The following is a 12501-nucleotide window of genomic DNA, read 5'->3' as shown; positions in this document are numbered from 1 at the left end:
ACTGGTCGCGCAGCTCCAACTTGCGGGCGAGGCTCATGGCGACGGCGAGGGACTGCGGGTTGTGGATTTCCACGTCGAGGCTGAGGGGTGGCTGGAGTCCCGCGGTGAAGATCTGAACCTTCTGTGTCTCTGATAAGATGCCTGCCCGGGGGAGGAGCGCCTCAAACCGCTCCTGGAAGTCAACTACGGACGTTGTGCGCTTGCACGCCATTAGTTCGCCCAGCGGGTTAGCGCGTAGAGGTGGCCCGAAGCGGAGGTTGAGCAGCTCGGAGAAGCGGCGCCACGGCGGAGTGCCCTCGTCACGCTGGACCTGCATGTACCACAGCTGGGCAGAACTCTCAAGGTTGTAGGACGCCATCCAGACTTTTTCCTCCTCGGCGATCCGTTGTTGATGGAAGAAGGACTCGCATCTGTTGAGGAAAGCGAGCGGATCTGACTTGCCGTCGAACTTGGGGAAGTCCATCTTCTGAAACCGGGGCGGGCGATCATTGTGGTGCTGCCCATCGTGGGCGCCGGCAGCGCTCGACGAGGAGGTGGACTTGTCCTTCTGGAGCGCGGCGACGGACGTCTGCAGGGACGCCACCGTTGCAGTCAAGGCCTCGATCATCGTGGCCAGATCAGCGGTGGTTGGTTCTGCCATGCCGGAAGTGACCGAGGCGGCGGCGGATGGTGGCGATGGAGGTGTGCTTGGCGCGGACGCAGGGGTGGCGGCAGGCTGCGGATGGAGCGCGGACGAGGAAGAGGATTGCCTGGAACCTGATACCAAGTTGTCAAGGACCTCGGTGCCCAAGACAGCAGGACCTCGACTACGTAGTTCGTAGTCTTGGTTGATAGGAGCGCTAGGGTTTTTGCCTAACTGCTCAATGGTGCAGGAGAAGAGATTAGGAGTAGAGGAGGAGGTAGGAGATAATGATTTATTGCCTGCGTCCAAGGGTGCAGATTACAGGATATATAAAGGCCTTATGGGCTTCTAACAAACTAGGAAACTAACTACTCCTGGACTCCTAACAAACTAGGGAACTAACTACTCCTGGACTCTAGGAACCAACGTAGGATCAGGACTCCTTGTCCCGATCATGCCTCGCCAGCCGTGGCCGTCGGCTGCTGCCCCTGGGCGCGCGACCCGCGCCTGTACGCAGCGCCCCACATGACAGTAGCTGCCCACAAAACGAACAAGAATCATGAGGTTAGAAATAAACGACACAAATCAGAAGAAGAAAAATCTATTTAGAGCACGGCGACCTGACTTTGACACACGCAAAATCCAATTCACCTGAATGTCTTTGGGCTACATTTCACAATCTAAATGCTGATAAGAATAAGAGAAGAATCCTACTTGACACTTTTTTTTTGTCTTCTATAAAGAGCTCTATGTAGAGTAACCACAAACACCTACCTGGTGATATATGCACTCTACCTATGGTAGATAGAGAAGGATACGCAACCACAGGACCTCACTAATCAAGTTTCATTCTGAACCAGATAACAGGAATCCTGCCAGCACAAATGATTCGACAGGGAACGTCCATAGGGGGTTTACTGCACAAGGCCCCTGCAGAGGAAAAGCTTGATCACCCGCAAAAAAAAAGAGGAAAAGCTTGATCCCAGCAAATAGAGGATTCTCAGCTCCGCCCAACATAGGGATTGGCACGCTTTCAGAAAGAACACAGAATGGTAGAGGATCCAGCATACAGGACACGGTGATCAGTATGGCCTATATGCCATCATACCTTGTCGGATCATTACCATCCTCATCTTGTCAAGTTTATATGGCTAAAACTGTTTGCAATTGCAGTAATCCTGTATTAAATAGGAAAAACTTGCATTGGAATCCCACCTGTGCAGCATGTTGTTGATTGCAAGCTTGCAGAAGACAGGAAGTTAACCAAGTGTGGATATGATAGAAACAGGGTTCAAAGATCAAAGAGCGAAGCCTATATGCGGTAACACACCAAGGTCCCAACTGGCTTAGAACTAATCTGCATACTGAGTATACCAAGGTATCCTGCTTATACGTACGTCCTTGCTTCCCGCAAAAATGGCTAACAGGACGTTATTGCCTTGGGAACCCTTGGGTATTTACTGATATTGGTGGCTTCCACCTTTAAACTAGCAAGGTGGTACGTATCTCCACTTAAATTCTAATGCACACATATACTCATCGGCCACACTTGGGCTGAATTTCAACCAGGCTGGGCTGAGGTGTCACAGATGTGGAGAATAGCATAGGTAAGAGGGGAAAATTCGGCGTCCTAGTCACTAAAATATTTGTAGCATAGATATGCAACTTGGCAGAACATGTATAAAATTCAAACATAATTATAATACCAGCCTAAAAATATTGCTTGCTAGTTCTTACTACAGTACTAGTTTACAACACCAGATACATAAATAACACCATTTATGTAAATCAATATAATTAATTATGTAACTTTAGTACCGACTACCAAACCTTTCTATGTTGGCAAGTAAGTCAATCTTCCCATAACTCACCAATTAGACTCTGTCTGTTGAGTGGCAGGGTGGAATATGTTAACATAAACAGGCATGCAGCCATCTTTGATGTACGGAATATTATAAAAGTCAGACAACACGTATTGAGTATCTTTAGCAATGTCCACACTTCTCATTCATGGCAGTTGGCAGGAGGAAAATAATGAAAAGAGGGAATCCATTCCTGAAATATGACATGTATAACTCAAAAGGAAACCTGAGTAAGAGAAACGGAGCTACAGTAATGCTGAACAAAATAAAAAGTATGCTTCTATAACAGATAATATTCCACAATGTCTGCATTCAAGAAATTCCTTTGTTTTCGGCTAGCAGGCCAGAAAACAGAGCATTTCAGGTTAAAATGCTTTTAACGGCAGCCAAAGGCAAAACAGCTACTGTTTCGTGCAAACCATGGACCGAATTGCAGTGTGCTAGAGGAGACATTGTTCATAATAGTTTCAGAGGAATACCAAAAATTACAGGATATTTCAGTTGCCAAAATATTTTTAAAAAATCAGGCAACGACATCTGTCATACGAAGCGTTTATTTCATAAAGTATTGGTTGATTGGTTCCAAACACCAAAATGAAAACTACGATTAAATTAAATATATAATCATAAAGTAAATAAATATATCACTGAAAATCACTATAGTTGTGTCAGCCAGACAAGCAAATATGACTAGATGTTACTGAATGATTATGTCATTGTGTAGCACAAAGGAAAATACTATTTAGGCACACGTAGCTTCCATTTCCCTCAAAAGCGGCAAATTTTCCTACCAATTAGCACATCATATCTGATTGTTATAGGACATGCAACATTGTTGAGAAGTGAGAACACACAATAAGATATGGTTAGTGGAAAATCTAGTGATGATTGTCTAGAACAAAGACCATTTGGAACCATTGATAATTACACAGCACAACAATTTGGTACAACACACTTACAAATTCAGATTCCGTAAATTTGAATGCTAGCCGAAATTGTTACTAGAACAAAGTTGCAAGTTCTGCACAGAACATCCTATTGTCATTCATTGGACGAATTCAGCAGTGAGAACAATACTACTCCATCTAAATTCAGATCACGAGAAAAACAGAAAGAAAGAGTAAGCTACCTCCAATTATCGTCTGCTTCCTAGATCCACAAGAGTTCAGTTCACTGCTTTCCCAACATTGCATCTAGAATAGAGTTAAGATTATGTATATATTTGTCATGACAATAACCGGCCCTACAGAATCTTTCAATTGTGAGGTCAAATACAGAATTATCTAGGGAAAACCCTTTTCTTTCTCTCATATTCTGGAATATGCGAATAGTCTCCATGATTTTGCCATTGTAAGCAAGCCTGTTTATAAGGACGCCAAGAAGATCCATTGACAGTCCATTCTCTAGCGATTTTAGAAAGCAACTACTGGCCTTAGCAAAATTTCCATCTCTGCATAATCTAACAACGAATATAGTGTAAGTAACTTCATCTACAGCAATATTTCCTGCTGCCATGTCAGACATTAGGCGGCCCACCTCACTAGGCGTTCGATGGTAGAAAAACCAATCAATCAGTGTATTGTATGTCACGACATTTGCAGCAAACCCTTGGTTACAGACCAGGCTCTTGGCTGCGGAGCACTTTCGACCAATGCAAAGACTACGAATGGCAATGTTGAACGTCCTCGTGTTTGGCATCACACCTTTCTTGATCATGTCTGTCAACAGCTTCAGAACACCCCTCCAATGTCCCATTTCACATAACCTGCCCATCACAGTGTTGTATGCAACAACACCAGCATACCATCTCGATGACGACGTACTCCTCTCTAGCAAGTATCTGGCATGGGAAATCCTCGAGGCATGGCAAAGGCAATTCAGAAGAATGCTCAAAGTAAATCTGTGGGATCCAGCCCTTTGCCCAGCATAACACCCAGCAGCGCAAGTGCTTCCTTAGCCTTACCTTTCTTGCAGAGACCATTCATAAAGGTATTGTAGGTGACAATACTGGGCGTCCAACCCTTGGTTCTGCTCTCCATTAAAAGCTGCTTGACTTCATTAAATTGGCCGGCGTCGCACAAAGCCCTGATCAGAACATTGTAGGTGACTACATTGGGAGGGCAATCAGCAGCTTCCATCGTGGCCATCAGGTCCATGGCCTCCTTGACACGGCCCTCACGGCAATATCCCTGTACAATTGGCGTGTAAGTATGCACCATGGGACGGCACCCCGCTTCCTGCATCCACTCAAGCAGACCCCATGCCTCGAGGAGCTTCCCCGCACGGCACAGCCCCGTGACAATTGTAGAGTACGTGCTCACGTCAACTTTCATCCCAAGCTCTTGCATCCGGATGATCACCTTGTACGGAGAGTCGTCGTGGTCGGTGGTCCACGAACGCAGCTTGAGAAAGATGTTGTGGGATGACGCATCGGGCCGCACCCCAGACGCACACATTTCGTCGAACACCTTGGGGGCCTCCTCCACATGGCCAGCTTCGACGAGCGCGTTGAGGAGAGTGTTGTAGCAGAGCACACTGGGGGTTCCGGAAGTCCTGAGCTCGGCGAAGAGGGCGAGCACCTGGTCGACGTCGCCCGCGCGCGCCAGGGCCTTCATGGCCACGTTGCAGTCGCGCTCCAGCTGCCGCCACTGCGGCTGCTGCTGGTGCTGCTGCGGAGGGCATATTTCCTCCGATGTGGGTAGAGGCGGGAGGGGCTTGGCGTCGTCAGAGTCGTCGTCGTCGGAGGAGCAGGTGGGAAAGGGGAGGGTCGCAACGGAGGCGAAGGAGGCCATGCGCCCGCGCAGGAGGAGCCGAGCGGTGGGGAGGGCGGTGGCGCGCGCGATGGTCGCCAACGGTGGGGTTCACCGGCGGGCGCCGTGGCGGTGGCGGAGGTGGCGGCGGAGGGAGGAGAGAGACTGATTTTGGGATAGGGACGATGGGCTGAAACGGCGGCGGGGTTTTGGGAACGTGGGCCGGGTCTGCAATTAACCGGAGTATGCTTCATTCAGCCCAGCACCAGCTAACAGAGGACCCTAAAGTGCTCAAAAAAAAACAGAGGACCCTAAAAAAAACTATTCCTCAAAGTTGCCTAAAAAATATACTTATTCCTCAGTGTTTCTCAAAAAAAAATCTATTTCTCAAAGTGTGCTAAAATAATATTCCTCAAAGGAATATTTTTTAAAACAAATATTACTCCCTTAGAAGAAAAACAGAGCATATCCAACAGAGATTTGACCTTGTCCAAAGTGTCATTTTACAAGATTTTTCAACTGTGGGAGGAAAATATAAAATTAGAGCCTGCATTTCGGTAATTAGTAAACACAAGCTCATGTTCTACCCAAAATATTGACAAAAATAAAGGAACAGGAATTCACATTTCATTTCATTCCACTTCACTTAGCTATCCTAAAAATGCTCCTTGTGGAACACAAATCTAGTGAATGTTCTCATGTTCATTTTGTGGCAGAGTCTTTCCAGTTGTCTTCCCAAATCATCCGGCCCGCAGTAGAAAACCCCTGCCATTGCGTTCCATTTCCATGTAAGAATAACAAATACGTGAACTTGAAACCGCAAATTTCATGGAAAATATGTCCCAAATTAAATAATACTAGGAAACTCATGATATTAGGGTCATATATCTGCAGCTCTTTCCCCTTTTGACACATCAGACAAGAAACTGGGGATCATTATTTCATCGTACGATGATATAACTGACAGTGCATCTTCTAAATTACAACAAATATTTTTCGGTAGAACATTAGTTGCATATATAATTAGCTGTTAGACAAGAACAGAAGAGTCATACCTATCCTTTCACCGATATGTTTTCTTGCAAGACCATGGAACACCCTAGGCCAGTTCGGTCTCGAAAAGTGTGTACGGACCTGCAAGTATAAAAAATTGCCTTGTGATTGACAATTTGACAATTGCACGGAATGAAGGGTTCGCGGTAATTAGCACTGGAAAATTGCAGAGCACCAAATGGTAGAGTAATAAGAATGTTGTACAATCTTCAATTTTGTGTAGCTGTTTAGGAGAAAGACTTACTGGAGTTTTCGAGATGATATCAATGCCATGGCGCGCAAAATGAAGAGCCTGAATTGCGCTTATCAGCACTGACCGCTTATCACCTTCCTGGTAGACGCTTGTTAGATAGTTGTACATCTCTATCACACCCTATAATCACAACGTGAGATTTATAAGAGCGCAAGACATTCATTGTCATGGAAAATGCCCATCTGGAAGTAGATACAGACACTTAAGAATGGTCATTAAATCGTAACCTGTTTGCTGTCTCGAGCTGAAACCTCCTTCATGATGTCCCTAAACCACTCAAAGGATCCTTGCTCTCTTGTCACCCAATAAAAGTAGGCCTTCCTCAGCCCATTGGCACTATGATGATTTGCTGCGCAGCCTTCCTGCAATGGATTGGGAAGATTACGGTAAATCATTTTGTATGCAGATGCGTAGCTGGTTACACTTTATGAGCAGTTTGCACTGGTCATTGCCTTATCTAGGCCATTAGCAATGTCTTTGAGGACACTTATGAACGGTGTTGCTCCTATTCCAAGCCCTATTAGCAAGATAATTTCATATTTCGAGTGATCTTGTGATGCTGCACCGTATGGGCCATCAATGGATACTTTTGGCAGGTCGAGGTTGCTGCAACGCAGTGCCTACAAAATGTCAAGTGTTTATATTATATGACTAAAGTACTGAGATAGCTACCTGAAGCATTATTCAGAGGATGAAGAGTGTCTTACCTCATGGAACATATCATACACATGGTAGCTCCAGTCACCCAGAGATCTGATGTGGATGCTCAAATGATCATCATCTGGTGCAGAGGTAAGAGAAAATGGGTGCCTGAAACACAGAACGAAATATATATAGAATTAGCAATAATACCCATGCTACAAACTTGCACGCGATAAAGTGACAGCGCAAAACAGTAACGAAACTGATATATCACCAACTATTTACCAAAGCTTCGGTACCATGGTAAGCTCACCATTCAAACTTCGATACTTGTGGACATTGGACAAAGACATACATTCCACTTTGATAGCGAAAACCTGGAGGCTTTGCCATCTTGAGAGAAAGTACCTTCCCTGGATAAGTCATTGCCTGTAAAAAACATACTGAATTAGATTTGTTACAAGAGGACGTGCATAAAACAAATATACTTCATTGAGATGACGAAATATGGAAGATGATCACACACATCGAGGATCTTCGATTCATATGCCATAGATCTGACCATCCTGAACATTCGCTCTCCAAGGTAGATCATCACAGGAATCACCACATACACCCATGTCTGCATACACTTTGAGACAGTATGAGATAACAGGGACATAAACATAGTGATCTTTACTTTATTCAATTCATATTACCGTCTTCTCTGATACATCTTTTGCTAGGAAGAGGAACATGGAATGCACGGTGAGCAGAACGTAGACAACAATGAACAGATGATGTGAATACCAGAAAGCATTGAATCCCGCCATCTGTCTGACCAGAGGTGGGAGTGATCCTGGATTTCTTCTTGAAGGCCTACTGGCAAGCAGGAAAGCAATCAGCATGAGCACTACCATGGCTATACCAGTTGTCCCCTCGATTGATGTCACTATCTCCATGTATGATGGCTGGTGATAGCCAAAGTCACGAGCAATTGTGCGCCCAAAAATGGTCTTATCTGCCATTGCAATCCTTGGGATGTCACATGATAGGTGAGTACCACCATGGAGGATTATGCCGATCACAATTCCTGCAGCAACAAGCTAAACTGGAATATGAATATTATGCTCGGAGCAATTGGAGTATACAAGCCATGCAAATGCAATGCACATTACATTTGGCAATAGATCACACCTTGTGGAAGTTAATATTGTCATTAAATGGAATGACAGAGTTGATGCTACGGCTTCTCCTAAGCCAAGTGATAGTGTTACGGCATACAGGTAGGAGCACAATGGCCATGTTAAACTTAAGAGTCTCTGCAGCGCCCTTGGCAGTTGGCAGGCAGTATCCCATGACCTCAAATGCCAATCGCTGGCGATACTGCATGAACTTCCAAGTGAAGAGTGCAGCACATGCTACAAGCCAGATGACAATTACCCATATTCGTCTCCAGTGAGCACGAAAGAAGACAATGGCCGTCGATGTCATACATTGTATGTGTTTGGTTGGTATAGGTGTTGACCAGCAAGTTGGTTGGAGATCATTCAGTGTCCCCTTTCTTGTTCCGCTCAGCTGCATGTTTGAGGATTTTGCAAGGACAATAAATTGGATTTATATTATCAATATGAAGAAACAGAGTCAGTGATTATAAAATACTGGCTGGTGCTAGTAGATCACCTTTGCTAGTCCCTGGCCTGTTTGGATTTCTTCTAGGATCAAGTGTGTGTATTCAGTTGCTTCGTCTTGGCTTAATGAGAGCTTGTTCAAAGAGGCACTGAACATTATCGCCTAAGAAATTAAAAGCATGTAAATACACAGTTCTAAGCTATTAGTAATCATGTGTTAAGACTGTCTGCATCATACCTGTTTGATATCTTTTTCATTGAGATTGCTACTTGAGTTTCTTTCACAGCTGCAGATTCATATGTGTAAGAAAACACGTAAAAAATGTGTAAGAAATTTCTATGTGTCAATAGTTTTTATATTTCTTAGTGTTTATACTTGAGACTGGAGTCATAGGAGTTGCAGTTGACGAAGAATACCTATCCAATGCTATTCTGATCCCATGGCTAGAAGAACGACTGATGGATCTTTTAGGATTGCTGTTTTGATTGACCAAAACAGGCCCTTCCGCCGAACTAGCAGACTCATTTTCACCTACAGAGTAATATGAGCTCATAAAGAGATGCAAGCAATATACAGAGATAAATTAAACAAAAAAAATATGGCTATTTTCTTGAGAACCCATTCAATATTTTTATCTCAATATTCCACTACATATAAAGAAAGATATCAATACCACGATCTTCATTTTAACCCTTCAAAATTCATGGAGCCATATGTAATGTAGAGAGCTTGCAAAGACTAACGATTGATCCCTGGGCATGGTATTCAGTATTATTTGCCTTATAGAAACTAGGACAGTGTTTCTAGTTTTAGTGTTTCTTGGCTTTTTTTTTCCCGACAAAGAGGTTAAACAGCCCCGTCCTCTCAATCGGTTCCTCCCCAGCCCATCTCCCACTCGAAGGCTGGACTCTGCATCATCCTTATCTCTCTTTCCTGTGAAGAATGTTACTATCTTTGTTTAAAGCACTGTAAGCACAGCCCACGTTGAAGCATACCAGCAAACAGTTGGTGCGCAGGGCTGCAGGCTCCAACAACAAACAGCCCATAGCACGACCGCACGAACAATTCGACAATCCATTCATCTACGCAGTCTGAATCTAAAGAAAGTACATGTATACGTACGCATCTGTGACTAAATTCAGCTAGCAATATACTCCTATCTTCGTGAATCCTAATTATGCAGAGGCCGGGTGTGTGCTTATTATGTTTGTATCCTCTTGATGCTTCATTATGAGCTAATAAAATCCATCCTTTATCAAAAACTCCTACCTTCGTGAAGAGCTCGGCCTCGCCAACGTGTGCGGAAGCCGCGGGATTGGACATTGGAGTCGGCAGGCAGGCTGGGTGGGAGGATCGAAGGAGGCGTGGGGAGGTGGACATGGTCATGTCTGGAGACGGCCTCTGCACGAAGGACTACTTTTTTTTTTTGGTGCTCAATTCTAGTGCATCTTTCGTCGACGTTCTATTGCACTTTCTGTTTATCCAACTTCCTATTGTATCTACTCTTTATATACTGCATTTGTTTTTCTTTCTTTTCTCGTCCACATGAGCAATCATCCCACACGTGGCAAGATTAAAAGTCACCTTAACCGAAATCCGACCTTATCATGAATTAGATCAATAATATATATTTGTGACAGAAATTATGCCGATGAAAATTTCTGTTAAATACGAATTCAATGGCATAAATTTTATCATACAACACACATTTGATTGGTCTGATTTATTATCAGAGTTTAATTTTGAAATGCATGCGAACTGTTTTTTTTTTTTGGCTAGTTGGTTGCTTCACTTTTTTTCCCATACGACCAAAACAATAATCCTACACCTACGTACTTATCCTAATCTATTTATCTCTCCCCCCTGATTTTCATGGGGCGGGGCTGGGCTATTTTCCCCTTCCAATCAAATCATCCCATATCAGTTTTTACGTAACATTTTTTTTGCGGGTTTAAAAGAAGTTTATTTCAAAGTAACAGGCTTACAGTCCGCTAATACAAGATTATGAATGAAGGGGGGTGGCCGTTGCAACTAACAAGCGGTGCTACGAGCCGTTCGGGCATAGTTAGCAAGACAATGTGAGACCATGTTCTGTGATCTCATGATCTTCACTGGTTTAAACTCCCTCTGCAGCATGTAGTTCTTGATCTCCCTAACCAATTAACCGTTTGGTGATTTATCAAGTGAGGCATGTAGTTTTTATGTAACATTACCTAGCATAATTACGTAGGTGTAGCAAAGCCCCGACCAAAAACAGAACAAACTCTTCTAAAATTTCACTACTTGCATCGGCGAAGTGAAAAGAGCTCACCAGCCTTCCCAGGCGACGAGCACGAGCGGCCAAACCTCACTCGCTCCATCTCGCTCCACTTGGGCCCCCCCTTGCCGTCACGCTCCACGAACTCCATGCCCGGCGACGGCGAGCGAAGCAGCCTTGCCGTCGCCCCGCCCGACTCCAAGTCCTCGCCGCCGCAGCCGAGCAATGACGCCGTGCAGCAGCCATCGTCGTCGTAGACGTAACCGTCGGCGTCATGGAAGAGCACTTCGATCTCTACCTCCGACGCCGACCTCCCCGATGGGCAGGCGCTGAGCGACGCCGACAGCGCGTCGCTGCTGCCGGCGATGCTGGGGTTGGACACGAACTGTATCATCACCGGACCCTCCGAGGACATGATCGGTACCTGAAGAAACTCATCATGGGCCTCGGACATTGGTGGAGTAGACTGTATTCGGGGTACCTTGTCGTAGCAAGTTCCTTTGCAAGTATATATGCATCATGGGTTCATGGTTCAAATGCATGCACCCAGGAAAATTATCTTTTGGAGAAATGTTGCGGTACAGTTGAGCCGGTGATGGGAGGTGGTGTGGTTGATCACTTGATTGGGTAGCTAGGGAGGGGAGTTAGGAATGGCATTCATGCTTGCTTTCGGTTGGCTCATCCTAAGATTATGCGAGCAGCCATATGCATGAGCGGCATCATCTGGTGGTACGTATAGTAGCTAATCAACATGAGCTGCTTACTTCGGTGCGGGTTGGTGGGAGTATACCATCTTCTCTTCTTTTTTTTTCCTTGCAAAAGAGAGTTCACTAGCATTAGGGCAACTGATCATCAAATCGCTCACAAATGTTTGGATATTTTTCGCCAATCCAACAACGGTTACCAAATTTGTTCGGACCGGTCTGAATGTCCAAAATCAAACCTAGGGGAGGTTTTGAGGAGTCCGGACATCCGCCACGTCAGACTCCCACAACGCCGCCCGACCAAAACACCCCACCGCCCACCCAGAGCCTTTCCCCCCCACTCCCTCCCTTCCCCTGTGCTGTGTATCCTCACCCTTGGAGACCGCCACCGCCGCAGTACCATCTCGGACACCATCGAGGCCCTGTCGGACCTCTGTTGCTCCAGCCAGACTCCTGCCCGCCTTGGACTGTGTCGTCGCCATTCCACCTAGGATCCCGCTAGCACCCAGGTGCCATCTGCCCCTGTCGCTGCCATCCATGGCAGAGGCCACGGCCAGCATGTGTTCGGCCAAATGCCAAACGGAATATTTTGACTTCTCTAAAAAAACTTTCGACATTGTCGTTGTTGACTATCAAGGAAACATGATTGTTGCATACTTGGTGAAGGAGGGTGGATTGTTGTGTGAGGCATGGTTGGCACAAGTGTGGATTTTCAAGCCATGAAGCATAATGTGGCATTTTGGCAAA

At 45.3% G+C, this 12501-nt stretch overlaps 3 protein-coding genes across 3 annotated transcripts; all 3 read right to left on the bottom strand.

Moving 5' to 3' along the window:
- Window positions 1-732: 732 nt before the first annotated feature.
- LOC125520679 (uncharacterized) lies at window positions 733-4257 on the bottom strand. The gene is made up of 2 exons (XM_087526389.1): window positions 3614-4257; window positions 733-2677 (listed from the first exon to the last, which is right to left on the bottom strand). Exon 1 carries the CDS (start codon window positions 4255-4257, stop codon window positions 3655-3657), a length of 603 nt encoding a protein of 200 aa, XP_087382515.1. The 3' UTR covers window positions 733-2677; window positions 3614-3654.
- Window positions 4258-4373: 116 nt separating this feature from the next.
- Window positions 4374-5276, bottom strand: LOC147991816 (uncharacterized). The gene has a single exon (XM_087526391.1). The coding sequence runs from the start codon at window positions 5274-5276 to the stop codon at window positions 4374-4376; it is 903 nt and encodes a 300-aa protein (XP_087382517.1).
- A 412-nt stretch (window positions 5277-5688) lies between these two features.
- LOC125520663 (respiratory burst oxidase homolog protein A) lies at window positions 5689-11580 on the bottom strand. The gene is made up of 14 exons (XM_048685627.2): window positions 11105-11580; window positions 9210-9324; window positions 9031-9079; window positions 8845-8955; window positions 8359-8739; window positions 7881-8267; window positions 7709-7804; window positions 7496-7611; window positions 7248-7350; window positions 6993-7160; window positions 6768-6902; window positions 6532-6660; window positions 6290-6368; window positions 5689-5999 (listed from the first exon to the last, which is right to left on the bottom strand). The coding sequence occupies exons 1-14, from the start codon at window positions 11502-11504 to the stop codon at window positions 5890-5892; spliced, it is 2379 nt and encodes a 792-aa protein (XP_048541584.2). The 5' UTR covers window positions 11505-11580; the 3' UTR covers window positions 5689-5889.
- Between the last annotated feature and the right edge of the window lie 921 nt (window positions 11581-12501).

The sequence above is a fragment of the Triticum urartu genome, chromosome 1A, assembly GCF_056163025.1.
Source record: "Triticum urartu cultivar PI428250 chromosome 1A, HENAU_Tu73, whole genome shotgun sequence".
NCBI lineage: Eukaryota > Viridiplantae > Streptophyta > Magnoliopsida > Poales > Poaceae > Triticum > Triticum urartu.
The sequence above is the reverse complement of the archived record's forward strand: the minus strand, read 5'-3'. Positions and strand labels throughout refer to the sequence as shown.

Bases quoted from the DNA above. Each gene is read 5' to 3' on its own strand.
- LOC125520679 (XM_087526389.1), bottom strand. From the start codon at position 4,257: ATGGGCAGGTTATGTGAAATGGGACATTGGAGGGGTGTTCTGAAGCTG.
- LOC147991816 (XM_087526391.1), bottom strand. From the start codon at position 5,276: ATGGCCTCCTTCGCCTCCGTTGCGACCCTCCCCTTTCCCACCTGCTCC.
- LOC125520663 (XM_048685627.2), bottom strand. From the start codon at position 11,504: ATGTCCGAGGCCCATGATGAGTTTCTTCAGGTACCGATCATGTCCTCG. The intron at 7,612-7,708 runs GTGTGTGATCAT...TGTTTTTTACAG, and splicing joins ATGAATCGAAGATCCTCGAT to GCAATGACTTATCCAGGGAA. The intron at 6,000-6,289 runs GTATGACTCTTC...ACGCAATGGCAG, and splicing joins ACATATCGGTGAAAGGATAG to GGGTTTTCTACTGCGGGCCG.